The sequence below is a fragment of the Bombina bombina genome, chromosome 1 (assembly GCF_027579735.1).
Source record: "Bombina bombina isolate aBomBom1 chromosome 1, aBomBom1.pri, whole genome shotgun sequence".
NCBI lineage: Eukaryota > Metazoa > Chordata > Amphibia > Anura > Bombinatoridae > Bombina > Bombina bombina.
Window position 1 is genome coordinate 494,857,404 of NC_069499.1, and position 20,965 is coordinate 494,878,368.

At 39.9% G+C, this 20,965-nt stretch overlaps 1 protein-coding gene across 3 annotated transcripts in view; it reads left to right on the plus strand.

Annotated features, from left to right (window-relative positions):
- The window catches only part of STK17B (serine/threonine kinase 17b), an 82,657-nt gene that overhangs the window by 22,462 nt on the left and 39,230 nt on the right, over window positions 1-20,965 (plus strand). For all 3 annotated transcript variants that reach the window (XM_053698571.1, XM_053698569.1, XM_053698570.1), the window contains exons 3-7: window positions 980-1,192; window positions 8,595-8,736; window positions 9,552-9,678; window positions 15,326-15,374; window positions 15,994-16,173. In XM_053698571.1, coding sequence (XP_053554546.1) covers window positions 980-1,192; window positions 8,595-8,736; window positions 9,552-9,678; window positions 15,326-15,374; window positions 15,994-16,173 — 711 coding nt within the window. The remainder of the gene's footprint in view (window positions 1-979; window positions 1,193-8,594; window positions 8,737-9,551; window positions 9,679-15,325; window positions 15,375-15,993; window positions 16,174-20,965) is intronic.

Sequence of the window (20,965 nt, forward strand, 5' to 3'; positions counted from 1 at the left end):
CGAAATCAGCATTCCTATTTATCCCAAAGGGGTTGTTCAGTAGGGTTCTGGTCAGGGCTCTCTGCAGGCCACTTGAGTACTTCCGCACCAAACTCGTTAAACCATGTCTTCATGGACTTTGCTTTGTGCACAGGGGCACAGTCATTCTGGAAATGGCTATTCCTAAACTATTGCCACAAATTTTGAAGCACCCAGTTGCATGAAATGTCTTTGTATCCTGTAACATTGTTGACCCATAACTGAAACTAAGGGGCCTAGCCCAAACCAGCCGCAGACCATTATCCCTCCCACACCAAACTTTGCAATAGGCACTATGCATTTTAGTAAGTAGTGATCTCCTGGCATGCATCACACCCAGGTACTTCCATCAGACTGCCATGTAGTGAAGCGATCTTCATCACTCCAGAAAAATTGTTTTTATTGTTCCAGAGTCCAGTGACGACATTACATCACTTCAGCCCACACTTGCGCTTCAGCACTCTGCGGCCCTGCTCTGTAAAAACTTTTGTGGTCTACTACTATGTTTTTGGGTTGTTGATGCTTCCACTTCACAATAACACCATTTACAGCTGACTGGGTCAGATCTAGTAGGTCATACATTTCACAAACTGACTTGTGACAGAGGTAGCATTCTCTGACAGTGCCACATTTAAAGTCACTGAGCTTCTCAGTGTGGCCAATTGTACTTCTATTTTATGTACCTATAGCAATGGGTGTGCCTGTAATCTATATCTTTGTCACGTTGTGTGTGTGTGTGTGTGTGTGTAATACATCGCTGTCTAATACTAGTTGTTATGGCTGCTAATCAATGTTCCGATTCAAACTAGATTTTTTTTTATTATGGTGCTTAACTTGTTTTCTTTCTTTACTGTCTTATTGCAGCTAAGAGCAGTTTTATATTTGTTTAATAGTTAAATTTTTAAAATGCTCTGTGTATTTTCAGAGTAATTACTATAATACATTTACTAATGCTTTGTAGGGGGAAATACGCAGTTGTTTGGAAATGTATAGAAAAGTCCACAGGAAAAGAATATGCTGCTAAATTTCTTAAGAAGCGGAGAAGAGGCCAGGACTGCAGAACAGAGATAATGCATGAAATAGCTGTCCTTGAGCTGGCTAAACCAAGTTTACGTATTGTTGATCTCTACGAAGTCTATGAAACAGGACATGAAATAATCTTGGTGTTAGAATAGTAAGTATTGACCTTTCAAATTAAAAGGACTTAAAACACTGTGCTTTTAGGTAAAAATTGTGATTGTCCCACGCTCCCTTGAGCTGCTGGTGGCGAACGGCAAATTCTGTAGCTTGCAGGTCATATAGCTTTTAGTTTAGGCAATTTGCAGCATTTTTAAAGCCTTGGTTACAGAATTTGCTTTTTTTTGTTCCTCTAGGGAGTGGGGATGAAGTACAATTTTTAAACGGAGAATTTCTAGTAGTGATGTTTTTAATCCACTCACTATAATTTCTTAGATTGTAAGTATTGTGAACACATGTATGACTATGTTGTCTGATCTTTAAACAAATATTCATTAAATCAAAAGTAATTGTCTTAAAATGACACAACTTGCTTTGGTGCAGAAATTGTGCTTCTCCCCTAGAGAGGCCAAAAAGCAAATTCTGTGACCTGCAAATCCGATAACTGGTTTAGACAATAAGCAGCATTTTGAAAACCTAGGATACAAATTTTACAAATTTTTATGGGACATTCTAACAAATTAAAGCATTTCCAGTTCATTCATTATTTTTATACTAACAGGTTTATTCATTCTTAAAATATATTGCGTAACTTCCTGTTTTTGATAGTGTGTATCATGCAGTCACATATTGTCCTTGTATATTTAATATGTACATTGTGCAACCCATTAGCACAGAAAGAAAAAGTAGCTGTTATCCCTATAATAATAATAGCTTAAAGGGATATATCAACATTTTTTTTTTTCCAAATTGAAATAGAGAATGCAATTTTAAACCACTTTCTAATTTACTTCTATTAATTTTATTTAATTCTCTTGATATGCATGCGTTTAGAGGACTATATGGCAGCAGTTTTGCAAGAGTACTAGATAGCAGCACTATTTCCTGCCGTGTACTGTTTCAAACCTAGGTATCTCTTCAACAAGGAGTATTATGGGAACAAAGGAAATTTGATCATAGAAGAAAATTGGAAACTTTTTCTCCTATTAAGTGTAGTCAGTCCACGGGTCATCCATTACTTATGGGATTATATCTCCTCCCTAACAGGAAGTGCAAGAGGATCACCCAAGCAGAGCTGCTATATAGCTCCTCCCCTCTACGTCATACCCAGTCATTCTCTTGCACCTAACTAATAGATAGGACGTGTGAGAGGACTGTGGTTGTTAAACTTAGTTTTTATTTCTTCAATCAAAAGTTTGTTATTTTAAACAGCACCGGAGTGTGTTGTTTTTTCTCAGGCAGCATTAGAAGAAGAATCTACCTGAGTTTGTGTATGATCTTAGCGGTCGTAACTAAGATCCACTTGCTGTTCTCGGCCATTCTGAGGAGTGAGGTAACTTCAGAACAGGGGACAGCAGGCAGGGTTCACCTGCAAGGAGGTATGTTGCAGTATATTATTTTCTAAGGAATGGAATTGACTGAGAAAATACTGCTAATACCGATGTAATGTAAGTGCAGCCTTAAATGCAGTAGTAGTGACTGGTATCAGGCTGATATGTATGTATGTTTACACTGAGGTATTTCTGGGGAATGGAACTTCACTAAGAAAATACTGTATACATTTAAGTAATATTTGAGCCTCCACTGCAGTGAAAGCGACTAGCAGCAGGCTTATTAATAACATTTCATAATTTTATTTTTAAAACGTTTACTGGCATGTTAATCGTTTTTTTCTGAGGTACTTGGTGATAAAACTTTATGGGCATGATTTTTACCACATGGCTGTCGTTTGTTTCTGAATAAAATCAGTTTACTGAGCTTCCCCACTGTTGTATTATGAGTGGGAGGGGCCTATTTTAGCGCTTTATTGCGCAGTAAAAATTCAGTCACAGTCTTCCTATTTCTTCCTCCATGATCCAGGACGTCTCTACAGAGCCCAGGGGTCTCCAAAACTAGTTTTGAGGGAGGTAATCACTCACAGCAGACCTGTGAGAGTGTGTTTTGACTGTGATAAAAACGTTTATATTAAATTGTTATCCGTTTTTAGGTACTAAGGGGTTAATCATCCATTTGCTGGTGGGTGCAATCCTTTGCTAACTTAATGCATTTACTGTGAAAATTTGGTTGCTATAACTAATTTGGTTCATTGTTATTTCAACTGTGACAGTTTTTTGTGCTTTTTAAAGGCACAGTAACGTTTTTTTATATTGCTTGTAAATTTATTTGAAAAGTATTTTCCAAGCTTGCTAGTCTCATTGCTAGTTTGTTTAAACATGTCTGACACAGATGAATCTCTTTGTTCAATATGTTTAAAGGCCAATGTGGAGCCCAATAGAAATTTGTGTACTAATTGCATTGATGCTACTTTAAATAAAAGCCAATCTGTACATGTAAAGAAAATTTCACCAGACAACGAGGGGGAAGTTATGCCGACTAACTCTCCTCACGTGTCAGTACCTTCGCCTCCCGCTCAGGAGGTGCGCGATATTGTGGCGCCAAGTACATCAGGGCGGCCCATACAAATCACTTTGCAAGACATGGCTAATGTTATGACTGAAGTACTATCTAAATTGCCAGAATTTAGGGGTAAACGCGATCACTCTGGGGTAAGAACAGAGTGTGCTGATAATAATAGAGCCATGTCTGATACTGCGTCACAATTTGCAGAACATGAGGACGGAGAGCTTCATTCTGTGGGTGACGGATCTGATCCAAGTAAACTGGACTCAGACATTTCAAATTTTAAATTTAAGCTTGAGAACCTCCGTGTATTACTAGGGGAGGTATTAGCGGCTCTGAATGATTGTAACACGGTTACAATTCCAGAGAAATTATGTAGGCTGGATAGATACTATGCGGTACCGGTGTGTACTGACGTTTTTCCTATACCTAAGAGGCTTACAGAGATTATTAGCAAGGAGTGGGATAGGCCCGGTGTGCCCTTTCCCCCCCCACTCCTATATTTAGAAAAATGTTTCCAATAGACGCCACCACACGGGACTTATGGCAGACGGTCCCTAAGGTGGAGGGAGCAGTTTCTACTCTGGCTAAGCGCACCACTATCCCGGTGGAGGATAGCTGTGCTTTTTCAGATCCAATGGATAAAAAGTTAGAGGGTTACCTTAAGAAAATGTTTACTCAACAAGGTTTTATATTACAACCCCTTGCATGCATTGCGCCTGTCACGGCTGCGGCGGCATTCTGGTTTGAGTCTCAGCTCCATTGGATGAGATTATAGACAAGCTTAAAGTCCTTAAGCTAGCTAATTCATTTATTTCTGATGCCGTAGTACACTTAACTAAGCTTACGGCTAAGAACTCCGGATTCGCCATTCAAGCGCGTAGAGCGCTGTGGCTTAAATCCTGGTCAGCCGATGTGACATCTAAATTGCTTAACATACCTTTCAAAGGGCAGACATTATTCGGGCCCGGTTTGAAAGAAATTATCGCTGACATTACTGGAGGTAAGGGCCATGCCCTGCCTCAAGACAGGGCCAAACCAAGGGCTAAACAGTCTAATTTTCGTGCCTTTCGTAACTTCAAGGCAGGAGCAGCATTAACTTCCTCCGCTCCAAGACAGGAAGGAACTGTTGCTCGCTACAGACAGGGCTGGAAACCTAACCAGTCCTGGAACAAGGGCAAGCAGGCCAGAAAACCTGCTGCTGCCCCTAAGACAGCATGAAGTGAGGGCCCCCGATCCGGAAACGGATCTAGTGGGGGGCAGACTTTCTCTCTTCGCCCAGGCTTGGGCAAGAGATGTCCAGGATCCCTGGGCGTTGGAGATCATATCTCAGGGATATCTTCTGGACTTCAAAGCTTCTCCTCCAAAAGGGAGATTTCATCTTTCAAGGTTGTCAGCAAACCAGATAAAGAAAGAGGCGTTTCTACGCTGTGTACAAGACCTTTAACTAATGGGAGTGATCCACCCAGTTCCGCGGTCGGAACACAGACAAGGGTTTTACTCAAATCTGTTTGTGGTTCCCAAAAAAGAGGGAACATTCAGACCAATCTTGGACTTAAAGATCCTAAACAAATTCCTCAGAGTTCCATCGTTCAAAATGGAAACTATTCGGACCATCTTACCTATGATCCAAAAGGGTCAGTACATGACCACAGTGGATTTAAAGGATGCCTACCTTCACATACCAATTCACAAGGATCATTACCGGTATCTAAGGTTTGCCTTCCTAAACAGGCATTACCAGTTTGTAGCTCTTCCCTTCGGATTAGCTACAGCTCCAAGAATCTTTACAAAGGTTCTGGGCTCTCTTCTGGCGGTACTAAGACCGCGAGGAATAGCGGTAGCTCCGTACCTAGACGACATGCTGATACAAGCGTCAAGTTTCCAAACTGCCAAGTCTCATACAGAGTTAGTTCTGGCATTTCTAAGGTCGCATGGGTGGAAGGTGAACGTAGAAAAGAGTTCTCTATTGCCACTCACAAGAGTTCCCTTCTTGGGGACTCTTATAGATTCTGTAGAAATGAAAATTTACCTGACAGAGGACAGGTTATCAAAACTTCTAAATGCTTGCCGTGTCCTTCATTCCATTCAACACCCGTCAGTGGCTCAATGCATGGAGGTAATCGGCTTAATGGTAGCGGCAATGGACATAGTACCTTTTGCACGCCTGCATCTCAGACCGCTGCAATTGTGCATGCTAAGTCAGTGGAATGGGGATTACTCAGATTTGTCCCCTATGCTAAATCTGGATCAAGAGACCAGAGATTCTCTTCTATGGTGGCTTTCTCGGCCACATCTGTCCAGGGGGATGCCCTTCAGCAGGCCAGATTGGACGATTGTAACAACAGACGCCAGCCTGCTAGGTTGGGGCGCTGTCTGGAATTCCCTGAAGGATCAGGGATCATGGACTCAGGAGGAGAGACTCCTTCCAATAAACATTCTGGAATTAAGAGCAGCTTTCAATGCCCTTCTGGCTTGGCCTCAGTTAGCAACTCTGAGGTTCATCAGGTTTCAGTCGGACAACATCACGACTGTGGCTTACATCAACCATCAGGGAGGGACAAGGAGTTCCCTAGCGATGATGGAAGTCTCAAAGATAATTCGCTGGGCAGAGTCTCACTCTTGCCACCTGTCAGCGATCCACATCCCAGGCGTGGAGTACTGGGAGGCGGATTTCCTAAGTCGCCAGACTTTTCATCCGGGGGAGTGGGAACTTCATCTGGAGGTGTTTGCCTAACTGCTTCAGCATTGGGGCAAACCAGATCTGGATCTCATGGCGTCTCGCCAGAACGCCAAGCTTCCTTGTTACGGATCCAGGTCCAGGGACCCGGGAGCGGTACTGATAGATGCTCTGACAGCACCTTGGGTTTTCAACATGGCTTATGTGTTTCCACCCTTCCCGATGCTTCCTCGATTGATTGCCAGGATCAAACAGGAGAGAGCATCGATAATTCTAATAGCGCCTGCGTGGCCACGCAGGACCTGGTATGCAGATCTAGTGGACATGTCGTCCTGTCCACCTTGGTCTCTGCCTCTGAGACAGGACCTTCTGATTCAGGGTCCTTTCAAACATCCAAATCTAATTTCTCTGAGGCTGACTGCATGGAGATTGAACGCTTGATTCTATCAAACGGGGATTCTCGGAGTCAGTGATTGATACCTTAATACAGGCTAGGAAACCTGTTACCAGGAAAATTTACCATAAAATATGGCGTAAATACTTACATTGGTGCGAATCCAAGAGTTACTCATGGAGTAAGGTTAGGATTCCTAGGATATTGTCTTTTCTACAAGAAGGTTTAGAAAAGGGTTTATCTGCTAGTTCGTTAAAGGGACAGATCTCAGCTCTGTCTATCCTTTTACACAAACGTCTGTCAGAAGTTCCAGACGTTCAGGCTTTTTGTCAGGCTTTGGCTAGGATTAAGCCTGTGTTTAAGACTGTTGCTCCGCCGTGGAGCTTAAACTTAGTTCTTAACGTTCTGCAAGGTGTTCCGTTTGAACCCCTTCATTCCATTGATATCAAGCTGTTATCTTGGAAAGTTCTGTTTTTAATGGCTATTTCCTCGGCTCGAAGAGTCTCTGAGTTATCGGCCTTACATTGTGATTCTCCTTATCTGATTTTTCCATTCAGACAAGGTAGTTCTGCGTACTAAACCTGGGTTCTTACCTAAGGTAGTCACTAACAGGAATATCAATCAAGAGATTGTTGTTCCATCATTGTGCCCTAACCCTTCTTCAAAGAAGGAACGACTTCTGCACAATCTAGACGTCGTCCGTGCCCTGAAATTTTATTTGCAGGCAACTAAGGATTTTCGTCAAACTTCTTCCCTGTTTGTCGTTTATTCTGGACAAAGGAGAGGTCAAAAAGCTTCGGCTACCTCTCTCTTTTTGGCTTCGTAGCATAATACGTTTAGCATATGAGACTGCTGGACAGCAGCCTCCTGAAAGGATTACAGCTCATTCTACTAGAGCTGTGGCTTCCACTTGGGCCTTTAAGAATGAGGCCTCTGTTGAACAGATTTGCAAGGCTGCAACTTGGTCTTCGTTTCATACTTTTTCAAAATTTTACAAATTTGACACTTTTGCTTCTTCGGAGGCTGTTTTTGGGAGAAAGGTTCTTCAGGCAGTGGTTCCTTCCGTGTAAAGATCCTGCCTTTCCCTCCCGTCATCCGTGTACTTTTAGCTTTGGTATTGGTATCCCATAAGTAATGGATGACCCGTGGACTGACTACACTTAACAGGAGAAAACATAATTTATGCTTACCTGATAAATTCCTTTCTCCTGTAGTGTAGTCAGTCCACGGCCCGCCCTGTTGTTTACGGCAGGTCTAAAAATTTTTTAACTTAAACTCCAGTCACCACTGCACCCTATAGTTTCTCCTTTCTCGTTTGGTTTCGGTCGAATGACTGGGTATGACGTAGAGGGGAGGAGCTATATAGCAGCTCTGCTTGGGTGATCCTCTTGCACTTCCTGTTAGGGAGGAGATATAATCCCATAAGTAATGGATGACCCGTGGACTGACTACACTACAGGAGAAAGGAATTTATCAGGTAAGCATAAATTATGGTTTTTTTTGTTTTTTTTTAATTGTATGATCTGTCTGAATCACAAGAGAATGTTTGTTTGTTTTATATTCATTTAATGTACAGAACTTTTACATTTTTTTTTTTTTTTTTTTTTGAAGGGTGATGTGTCCTAATAATGTATTCCCGTTATAAGATTAATTGTAATAACATGGCATCAAATCTCTAGTTCAGGGAGAAGGCGGGACAAGAGATTGTGATTTTAAGTCTAATTTGAGGAGCATAGCTTTACAGAAAGAGTAGCCGATATTTGGAGAGCGTTAGACAAGATTGAATAATGGGCAAAATAGATTAGTCTTTGTTTGTTTTTTTTAACTAAGATTTTCTTCCTTTTTTTTTTTTTTTTTTTTTTTAAATTTTTTTTTAAATTAATTTAAAAATGACCTGGTTTATTTTAATACTTCTATTTACTTCAGTGCTGCAGGTGGAGAGATCTTTAATCTTGTGGTAGACCGAGATGACTCGTTTTCAGAGCGACATATAATCCGACTTCTTCGCCAGATAATTGAAGGAGTATATTTTCTTCATCAAAATAATGTTGTGCACCTTGATCTTAAAGTATGTATATTTTTAAAATTGTTTTGAAATTGCTATTATACAGGATACTAATACAGGGCTCGACACATTTCTTTAGTCTGAACCAGATGAAAAGTAAAGGAGACACAAAATTCAGTATTTATGGTCTGTATGTGTACACATATGCAGCTAAATTATGATGTAATATTTATTGGCATTACCTAGAAACAGGGATCCACTTTATCATACTGTCAAGGTCCAACTCTCTACAGTTGATCTTCACCCATAGTGTATATGCGAAACGCTATGCTGGTGAAAGGCAAAGCTTGAACTATTGGAGCACTTCTAGGGGGGGGGGAATCCATACGTACATTTGTTTATCTGCGATCAGCCACTTTATCTGGATATCCATCTGCAGAATATGCAGATCTGTATATCTAATTTATTAATCTGTATAACCCACTATTATTCAGTGCTGAGGCTTTTCCACCCATGTTTAAGAGGCCTTATTTTCTTTATAGGCACCTTATTGATTGGGTAGCGTAGCACAGAGCCCAGAACAATTGGTGATGAAGCTGTCTCTTTACTCCTGGAGGTGCAATTAAAATGTCTTAGTTGCTAGCTTGTCATCCTTATCATTATGAAACCCATAGTATATGGGGAAAAAAACAGTAGTAATGAATTATATTTTTCTACAATTTTTTTTCCCCCCCCAGGCACCCATTTTAATACACAAAATGAAGACTTTAGAATGCGGTGTAATCAAAACTAGTTTACTTGCCAGATATTCTGTACCTATTACTTATGTATTTGACCTTTTTTTTATTAACTTTTTTTAATATATTTTTTTTCTTTAGCCACAGAATATTTTACTTAGCAGCTTAGAGCCACTTGGTAACATAAAGATAGTGGATTTTGGAATGTCTCGAAAAATAGGCAAAACCAATGAAATTCGTGAAATAATGGGCACCCCTGAATATGTTGGTAAGAAATCTTTCTTTTCTCTACTACTAAACATCCTTTGGCTTCACTTTATTAGTGATGTACAAGTGTCTTATATAAGTTTTTAAGGTTTCACATTTTTAATTGAAATTAGAAACTTAAACTCAGATCTCTGATCTATCTTCCATCATATTTATTGAAGATCTGTGCAGTTGTTGTTTTTGGTTTAGCTTTGTCTATATATTTACTAGCTCTCCATTGTGAAACATTGTGCACATATATTAAAATGCTAATAAAAGCTTATTAATTATCTTTAATTTTATTCAGTGGAATTTAGTGAATGGGTGCAATAAATAGAGGCAGGGCTAGGCAAGGCAGAATGGGACAGAAGGTTTGGATGGCCCTGCTTCCTTGAAAGGTTGCAATATAAGTGAAACTGTTTATTTAAAATTTGTATTGATTCTGATGGCAAAATGTCTATTTCAGCCAAGTATGTTAGTTGAAAAAAATTTGTGTTTTCTTTTATAAGATGGTGAGAGTCCATGAGCCATCATATGTGGGATTAAAGTCCAGTCATGCAAAAGCCTAACACAACATAGCTTTAATCTCTCCCACTTTTAAAAAAAAAATATTATTATTAATTTATATAATGCTCCGACATATTCTGCAGCGCTGTCCATGGGTACAATTGATGTAAAACAATGATACAAAACTTGTAAGAGACAATATTTGACAAACACAGGAGATATTGAGGGCCTTATTCCTGTAGGAATTTACAATCTAGGAGGGTGAGAAACAGGAGGTGAGGACTGCACTTTGGTAAAACTTGGAAGTACTGATCTACACATCTACTGAAAGGGGTTCTCAAACTGATGTGAGATCCAATATTCCCTTCAGCGAGTCGGGAATAGGACAGAGGTGTGGTGTAAAGAAGTACATTGGCTTTGACAGTAATTCTCCTGGGGGGGATTTGTCACTTGCCTGTCACAGGTGTCGTTGGGACTGGTCCTGCAGCCTCCTCCTGTTGGCCTTGTTGGAGTTCTCCTTCCTTAGATCCTGTGTCAGTGCATGGGTAGAGCGAGTGCTGACAGGTAAGCTGGTACTTTCCCTCACATAGCCTGCAGGCTATTGGCATAAACGTGTACATATGATTCACTTAGCCTGGGGAAATAGTTGCATTCACCAGATAACACTGCATACAGTTGTAGGCACCTTTTGGGTACTTTTAATCATTTTACAGTAAAATTGAGGTTCTGTCTCTTTAAATTTATTTCTAGTATTTAGTACATACCAGAGCTCTGTTCCTCATTCTCTTCAGGCTCTCAGATCCCTTTGCAGGCTCTGGCTAATCTGGGATATCTAAGGAGCGGCCTGTCTAGGTACCCTCCAGGGGTGCAAGTATAATCAGAATCCTCCTCCTCAGCTAAGGACAATTAGATACTCAGGACCCCCCTTCTGAAGTCAGTAGTAAAAGTTGGGTCCTTTAATTTCAAATTGGAGCACATACATGCTCTATTGCAGGATGTTTTTTACTTGCCTTGCAGATTATGAACCCTCCACCTGCAGACAATCTGTGAAAACGCTTGATAAATACTTTAAGGCAGGTTATGTACCTTCCTGGTTTCTGAGCTAATTGGCAAGGAATAGAATAATTGGAGGTGTGGGAGACTATTCCAAAGATGGACAGTGCCATTTCCTCTTTGACTGACTACCATTTCTTTAGAGGACTATACCTCTTAAGTATCCTATGGACAGAAAACTTCAAGGTTTCATCTTGGAATCCTTTCAGCTGGCAGGCTATGTTTCCTCCAGCTTTTAGTGTAGTCTATGGGGTAGATTTATCAAATGGCCGGCGGACATGATTCCCTGTAGCGAATCATGTCCACCCGACATTGCTAAATTACTCATTGCACATGCATTTCTAGTGAAATGCTTGTGCAATGCCGCCCCCTGCACACTTGCGGCCAATTGGCCACTAGCAGGGGGTGTCAATCATCCCAATCGTATCTGATCGGGATCATTGCAGTCTGCCACCTCAGAAGTGGTGGATGGGTTAAGGAGCAGCGGTCTTAAGACCACTGCTTCTTAAATTCTGTTTCCCGCAGAATGAGCAGCATACGCTGCTTAATAAATTGGCCCCTAAGTATCTGCAGCTTCTGCAGTACGGTGTGACATGACTGGCCTTATTCCTCAAGAGGCTTCCCTTGATAAAATTCAGGATCGTTTGTGGTTGGTCAAGACTGCAAGTAGTCTCATTTGAGATGTAGCTGTTGAAATAACTTGCATAAATGCAAAGAGTATGTTGCTATGATTCATGGCTGAAGTCATGGTCTGTTGATATATGTAAAGGCAGACTTCTTTCCCTCTAATTTCAGGGACAGATATTGTCTGGACCTGGGCTGGATGCTACAGCCACTGGAGGTAAAGGAGCTTTCCTGCTGCAAGACAAAAAAAAGCTAAGGGCAGAGTTAAGTTCACTATTTTTGTCATTTTCAGATGCAAAGATTCTTCTGTTCAGTGTCTCGGAAGTCAGACACCTACAAATTAATCTTTCCTTCCTAAGGTTGTTTCTTATGAAAACTTCAATTAGGAAATTTTAGTCCCATCTCTCTCTCTCTGTCCGACACCCCCCCCCCCCCCCCAAAAAAAAGTATGGGCCTTGACATTTTATCTTCAAGCCACTGAAGAATTAACAATTGTTTCTTCCTTGTTTATCCATTTCTCATGTCCCAGAAAGCTACAGCAATCACCTTGGCATGGTGGTTTTAAAGCTTTTATTTGCGAAGTGTACCTAGTAGCAAGGAAGTTTCATGGTGGACTTTACAGCTTGGGTATGGGATCCCACATATGATGGATAGTGGACTCTAACCATCTTATGAAAGGAAACAATTTTTAATTTTTTTTTTTTTAATTTAAATATTTTATTAAAGATAGTAATTGAAAAATACAGGTATTGAATGAGAGTGTCAATGACGAGACAATGGCATATAAACGCTAACAATATTGAAATACCGAGAGCCCAACAGGCATACGGACAACAGTACAAAAACCTGATAACCTATGATATATCTTGCCCGACATAGCCGGGTGTCATACTTGAGCCTCTGACTAAGGTGGTGGGAGTGAAAAGCGATATTGATGGAGGTGCCAGGACCCCCTACGAGGCGTCACTTATGGGGCTCAGGATTAGCCTAAATGCTCTAAAGCTCTCTGGGCTTGGCGAGATTATTAAAGAATGATCACCAGTCCTTCTATTTCCCTGGTGAAATGATCTAAAGCCACTTTTTACCCTGATAACAGGGAGTCTTGCTAATGGGTGTATTTCGTATGAAAATTGCACTATAACATTTTTATTTTAAACATCATACAAAAAGAAGAATAAAACCATTCACACATAAACAAGCAAACGAAATTGTTCACCAAAAATCGTATTTTATCAAAAATGTAAAATTTGTATGAAAATTACACCGGAATAAATCGTATTAACTATGTACAGCGTAAATCATAATTTAAGTACGCTGGATGTGCAAAAAAAAGCCAAGAAATTTGAAAATACAAAGAGTAATTTAATTTTTTTTGTAAAATGGACTGAACACGGGCGTTCCATGGGCGAATATATGAAATAGTCTTTCTAGTCCCAGCGTAATTTTGTAGAGATTTTTTTGCACTGCAGATCTCATTTTTTTTTTCTCACCAACTAAAAGGGGGCAAGGTTTTTCTCAAAAACCTCAAATATTTAACACAAATAAAATAAACACATGCATACAAAAATAGATAAAGGTCAGCCCCTGCGAGGGTCGGCAAGAAAAACCACGCCTGAAATTGCGAGGTTTAGATTAACGAGCCCCAACAGCTGGCGGCAGTACCAGTTTGCACTTCTTTTACCATACTCTTCCTTTCATTTTTTTCTTATTTACTCCTTTCTCTTGACCATATGTTTGACTAAGGAATCATGGGAAAGTGGGAGATATTAAAGCTCTGTTGTGTGGGGTGTCCTACTGTAGGACTGAACTTTAATACCAAATGCGATGGCTCGTGTATTCTCACCGTCCTGAAACAAATTTAATTTATCAGTTAAGCATATAGTTGTTTGAGTTTAAACTATATCTGAACCTATAATGACCGACTAATGATTTTATGATTTAGCTTTTGTACTATCATAATTTCTTATGTTCCAGCATGTGAAAGTAATTGTAACAAATAGGTTGTAGACTTAAAGGGATAGTAAACACCAAAAATTTTATTGTTTACTATTCCCCAGTTTTGCATAACCAACACTGTTATAGAAATATAGTTTTTACCTCTTTAATGACCTTGTATCTAAGTTTCTGCTGACTGTCTCCTTAGCTTAGATCTTTTTGCAGACTTGCATTTCAGGCAATTAGTGCTGGCTCTTAAATAACTTCACGTGCATGAGCACAATGTTATTTATATGAAGCACATGAACAAATGCCCTCTAGCTGTAAAACACTTTCAAATGCATTCAGATAAGAGGCAGTCTTCAATAGCTTTAGAAGTTAGCATATGAGCCTACCTAGGTTTAGCTTTCAACTAAGAACACCAAGAGAACGAAGCAAATTTGATGATAAAAGTAAATTGGAAAGTTGTTCAAAATGACATGCCCTATCTAAATCATGAAAGTCTAATTTTGGACTTTACTATCCCTTTTTTAATCTACATAAAAATATTATGAATTCAATGTTTTTTAGTGTCACATCCCATTTTTAAAAGAAAAAAACAGATCTCTTTAGCTTTCAGTTTATAAAAACTCTCTCACTCAATCACTCACACACAGGCACAAGTCGCGACCCAGTAACCCTGGTCTAACCTATCTATTGTTGGTGGGTTATGTGCATGTTAGTTTTATCTATTCTACACATTTCCCAAGATTAGATCAACTGGGCCATTTCACGTGGTTCATCTTTTATATCAGAGGTTGTGTGTGTGCGCTGTGTTTTGTGCGTATGGGCTCTTTTTGAGCCTCTCTCCCTCAATACAGTAAATACATTTTGTAGGTCATTTGTCCTACAAATGGCAACCTTGTACCAATAACGGCAAGGGGGGCTTCATCTTTCCAAAATGGGGTCTCCGGCTTGGTTTTATTTATGATGCTCTATGAAAGCCCCCTTTCCTCTTTTTTTAACAATTCCCTGATGTCTGCTTGGGGCAGATGATCACCTGCAGATTCAGTCCCCTCAGGGAATAAGGACTCATCATAAAGTTGAAATGAGTTAGTAGAAATATTTTCCTTTTCAATTTGCCGGCTTATTTCCTAAACACTATAGTTACATCCTTACCTAGTCCAGTTGTAGATCCCAGATGTTCATTGCAAACCGAACAAGGGTGTCTTAACAGATACAAACAGTTATGCTTCTAAAGGACTGGAATGCTATCGAAAAGAAAGCTAAAATGCAAACATTAACAGAAGTTCACAAATGAGTCCAATAGCCAGAGCCAATCTAACAATTAATGGGCATTATTCTAATCTATCGGCTCAGGAAAATGACTGAATTACTGCCCCAGAACAGTTTACAAATTACAGAAAAATAATTCCAGGGCCAAGCGCAAAGAAATTCTATTTTAAGGCAATAAGTGATTTGGGTATTACAATTATATACACTGTTTCCTTAATTATTTAAATGTTGGTCTACTCCATTCTTAATTGTCACTTAATACTGTTTTTCTCCAGCTCCAGAAATATTAAATTATGAACCCATCACAACATCCACAGATATATGGTAAGATATTGTAATGTATTACTTAAAGGGACATAGAGAGCAAAAAAAGGTTCCAGTGCATTAGAGAATTGTATTATTTCACTGTTGCATAGTAAAAGCCAGCTCCAGTGCAGCAATGCATTACTGTGACCTAGCTGAACATATATTGCAGTTTTCTCCACAGAACATTTTGCCAGCACAAATTAATTGTATAATTTTAAGATAAATATTTAATTGCAGTTTTGTTTAGTACTGGTTATACTTGTAACTGGGTGGTCAGTAAAATCAGCCGTGTTGGGTGCCCATTAAGGTCCTGGATAGAACACTTTATGGAGATCCAATGATTAAAGCCATATGTGCAAAGCCATCAATCATCAGATAACTCACGGTAAGGCATTGTTGCACCTGAGCCAGCCTTGTTAAGCTTTTCAACAAAGGATATCATGAGAACAAACTAAATTTGATAACTGAAGTAAAGTTAAATTCTGAGGTTTTATGTCCCTTAATCTAAGACCTATAAATCAATTCGTATAAATCTGAAAACTTTGTATGAAACTGAAAGCTTTGTTCTAGCCTGGATACAGTGTGTGCTTGCTTCCTAGATGTGCTGATTTTTTTTTTTTTCATGCAATTTCCACAGGAGTATAGGAGTCATTTGCTATATGCTTCTTACTGGGGAGTCTCCGTTTTTGGGAGCAGACAAGCAAGAAACCTTCCTGAATATTTCACAGGTTAATGTTGATTTTTCAGAAGATACGTTTTCTTCAGTTTCCGAAGAAGCTATTGACTTTCTTAAATCTGTCCTTGTGAAAAACCCAGAGTAAGTATCTGTTTCAGCTTTAAGCGGTACTTCTACTGTGTGTTTAACCTCTTTGCGGGGGTTAAATATATAGTAGTGTAGGGACGACAGTCTTAAAATGATATTCTCTAACAAATGGTGCATCTCATTTTGTGACTGTTGAGGCCCTATAAAGCCTTATGTGGTGGTTACCAATCACCTAAACTCTGGGGAAGTGCTTGTAGGGTGACTACTCTCCGAGGTCACATTTAACTTTGCAAAAATCTACTTCATAGCAGTAGTCAATACCCGATGTGTGTTTTGCCTACTGTTTATACAGTATTACATATCAAGAAATCTTTTAAAGGGACAGTTAACCCAAAACATTTTCTCCCCTTTTATTTGTTCCCAATGATGCATTTTAACTGCTGGAGTGTATTAAATTCTAGCTCGTTTACCCTTATTTTGCATTTGAAATAGCTGATTTAGCCTATGGTATCCCCTTCTATAGTGAAAGTTTCTTGTCTTAAGTCCAGGTTATTGACAGCCAATGTTAACACAGCCAGCACAAGAACTTACACTTCTGGTGGGGTGCAGAAGAAATAACTAATACATTTACATTGTTCTCTAAGTATTGAGCTTTGATTTACAAACAAATATAAGATAAGGAAGCAAGTGTGTGTACTCAAAGTGATAACATAATGATATCTGACTTCTCATGAGCTAGTGACGTATGGGATATACATTCCTACCAGGAGGGGCAAAGTTTCCCAAACCTCAAAATGCCTATAAATACACCCCCACCACACCCACAATTCAGTTTTACAAACTTTGCATCCTATGGAGTTGAAGTAAGTTTGTGCTAGATTTCTACGTTGATATGCGCTTCTCAGCATGCTGAATCCCGGTTCCTCTCAGAGTGCAGTGAATGACAGAGGGATGTGAAGGGAGTATTACCTATTGAATGCAATGGTCATCCTAACGGGGATCTATTTCATAGGTTCTCTGTTATCGGTCGTAGAGATTCATCTCCTACCTCCCTTTTCAGATCGACGATATACTGTTATAATACCATTACCTCTGCCGATTCTCCTTTCAGTACTGTTTGGCTATCTACTTTATGTAGATGAGTGTCTTTTGGTAATTATGCTTTCCTTTATTTATGGCACTTTAAATGTAAAGTTCTAAATATAATGTTTGTACTTGTATTTGCCATGATTCAGGTTTATCAGTATATTTCCTTTTTTACAGACTGTCAGTTTCATTTTGGGAAATGCATATATTAAAAAAAAATAAAAAAAAATTCTCTTGTAAGGTGTATCCAGTCCACGGATCATCCATTACTTGTGGGATATTCTCCTTCCCAACAGGAAGTTGCAAGAGGACACCCACAGCAGAGCTGCTATATAGCTCCTCCCCTAACTGCCATACCCAGTCATTCTCTTGCAACTCTCAACAAAGATGGAGGTAGTAAGAGGAGAGTGGTAAAATATAGTTAGTTTTTTCTTCAATCAAAAGTTTGTTATTTTCAAATAGTACCGGAGTTGTACTATTTTATCTCAGGCAGTATTTAGAAGAAGAATCTGCCTGCGTTTTCTATGATCTTAGCAGCTTGTAACTAAGATCCACTGCTGTTCTCGCATATGTCTGAGGAGTGAGGTAATTTCAGAGGGAGAATGGCGTGCAGGTTATCCTGCTATTGAGGTATGTGCATTTTTAAGTTTTTCTAGGGACTAGAAAATGCTGCTGGTACCTGATTAATGTAAGTTAAGCCTAAAAACAGTGATTTAATAGCGACTTGTATGAGGCTTACTAGCAGAGATCTATACTCTGATAATATGGCATTATAAAACGTTTGCTGGCATGTTTTATCACCAAAGCTTATATAAAAACGATTAAACTTATTGGGGGCTTGATTTTTGCCTAGAAACAGTTTCCTGAGGCTTTCCACTGTTGTAGTATGAGTGGGAGGGGCCTATTTTAGCGCTTTTTTGCGCAGTTAAAATTAGACAGAGACATTCAGCTTCCATCAGCAGTCCCCTGCATGCTATAGGACATCTCTGAAGGGCTCTAAAGGCTTCAAAAGTCGTTTATTGAGGAAGGTAGGGCCACAGCTGAGCTGTGGCAGTTGTTGTGACTGTTTAAAAAACGTTTATTTCTCCTGTTAAGTGTAGTCAGTCCACGGGTCATCCATTACTTATGGGATTATAACTCCTCCCTAACAGGAAGTGCAAGAGGATCACCCAAGCAGAGCTGCTATATAGCTCCTCCCCTCTACGTCATACCCAGTCATTCTCTTGCACCTAACTAATCGATAGGATGTGTGAGAGGACAGTGGTTATTAAAACTTAGTTTTTATTTCTTCAATCAAAAGTTTATTTTAAACGGCACCGGAGTGTGTTGTTTTTTCTCAGGCAGCATTAGAAGAAGAATCTACCTGAGTTTGTGTATGATCTTAGCGGACGTAACTAAGATCCATTTGCTGTTCTCGGCCTTCTGAGGAGCGGGGTAACTTCAGAACAGGGGACAGCGGGCAGGGTTCACCTGCAAAGAGGTATGTTGCAGTATATTATTTTCTAAGGAATGGAATTGACTGAGAAAATACTGCTAATACCGTTAAAATGTAAGTACAGCCTTAAATGCAGTAGTAGCAACTGGTATCAGGCTGTTATGTATGTATGTTGGCACTAAAGTATTTCTGGGGAATGGCATTTCACTAAGAAAATACTGTATACATATAACTTATAGCCTTTCTGCAGTAAAAGCGACTAGCAACAGGCTTTTTTATAACTTTCATGTATTTATTTTTAAAACGTTTACTGGCATGTTAATCGTTTTAGCTTTGAGGTACTTGGTGAAAAATTTTATGGGCATTAATTTCCACTTGGCTGTCGTTTGTTTTAAATAAAATCAGTTTATTGAGCTTCCCCACTGTTGTATTATGAGTGGGAGGGGCCTATTTTGGCGCTTTTCTACGCAGTAGAAAATCAGTCACAAGTCTTCCTTATTCTCCCTGCATGATCCAGGACGTCTCTACAGAGCTCAGGGGTCTCCAAAACTAGTTTTGAGGGAGGTAATCACTCACAGCAGACCTGTGAGACTGTTTTGACTGTGATAAAAACGTTTATATTTTATTGTTATCCGTTTTTCCGGTATTAAGGGGTTAATCATCCATTTGCTAGTGGGTGCATTCCTTTGCTAAATCAATACATTTACTGTAAAAAATTGGTTTCTATAACTAATCCGGTTCATTGTTATTTCAACTGTGACAGTTTTTGTGTGCTTCTTAAAGGCACAGTAACGTTTTTTTATATTACTTGAAAATTGTTTGAAAAGTATTTTTCCAAGATTGCTAGTCTAATTGCTAGTTTGTTTAAACATGTCTGACACAGAGGAATCTCTTTGTACAATATGTTCTAAGACCAATGTGGAGCCCAATAGAAATTTGTGTACTAATTGCATTGATGCTACTTTAAATAAAAGCCAATCTGTACGTGTCAAGAAAATTTCACCAGACATCGAGGGGAAAGTTATGCCGACTAACTCTCCTCACGTGTCAGTACCTGCATCTCCCGCGTGATATTGTGACGCCAAGTACATCAGGGCGGCCATTACAAATCACTTTACAAGACATGGCTAATGTTATGACTGAAGTTTTATCTAAATTGCCAGAACTTAGAGGTAAACGCGACCACTCTGGGGTGAGAACAGAGTACGCTGATAATGTTAGAGCCATGTCTGATACTGCGTCACAAGTGGCAGAGCATGAAGACTGAGAGCTTCATTCTGTAGGTGCCGGATCTGATCCAAATAGACTGGATTCAGACATTTTAAATTTAAGCTTGAGAACCTCCGTGTACTATTAGGGGAGGTATTAGCGGCTCTGAATGATTGTAACACGGTTGCAATCCCAGAGAAATTATGTAGGCTGGATAGATACTATGCGGTACCGGCGTGTACTGACGTCTTTCCTATACCTAAGAGGCTTACAGAGATTATTACCAAGGAGTGGGATAGGCCCGGTGTACCCTTTTCCCCCCCTCCTATATTTAGAAAAATGTTTCCAATAGACGCCACCACACGGGACGTATGGCAGACGGTACCTAAGGTGGAGGGAGCAGTTTCTACTCTGGCTAAGCGTACCACTATCCCGGTGCAGGATAGCTTTGCCTTTTCAGATCCAATGGATAAAAAGTTAGAGGGTTACCTTAAGAAAATGTTTACTCAACAAGGTTTTATATTACAACCACTCGCATGCATTGCGCCTGTCACGGCTGCGGCGGCATTCTGGTTTGACTCTCTGGAAGAGACCCTTGAAACAGCTCCATTGGATGAGATTACAAACAAACTTAAAGCCCTTAAGCTAGCTAATTCATTTATTTCTGATGCCGTAGTACATCTAACTAAGCTTACGGCTAAGAATTCCGTATTCGCCATTCAGGCGCGCAGAGCGATGTGGCTAAAATCCTGGCCAGCCGATGTGACTTCTAAATCTAAATTGCTTAACATACCTTTCAAAGGGCAGACATTATTCGGGCCCGGTTTGAAAGAAATTATCGCTGACATTACTGGAGGTAAGGGCCATGCCCTGCCTCAAGACAGAGCCAAACCAAGGGCTAGACAGTCTAATTTTCGTGCCTTTCGTAACTTCAAGGCAGGAGCAGCATCAACTTCCTCCGCTCCAAAACAGGAAGGATCTGTTGCTCGATTCAGACAGGGCTGGAAACCTAACCAGACCTGGAACAAGGGCAAGCAGGCCAGAAAACCTGCTGCTGCCCCTAAGACAGCATGAAGTGAGGGCCCCCAATCCGGAAACGGATCTAGTAGGGGGCAG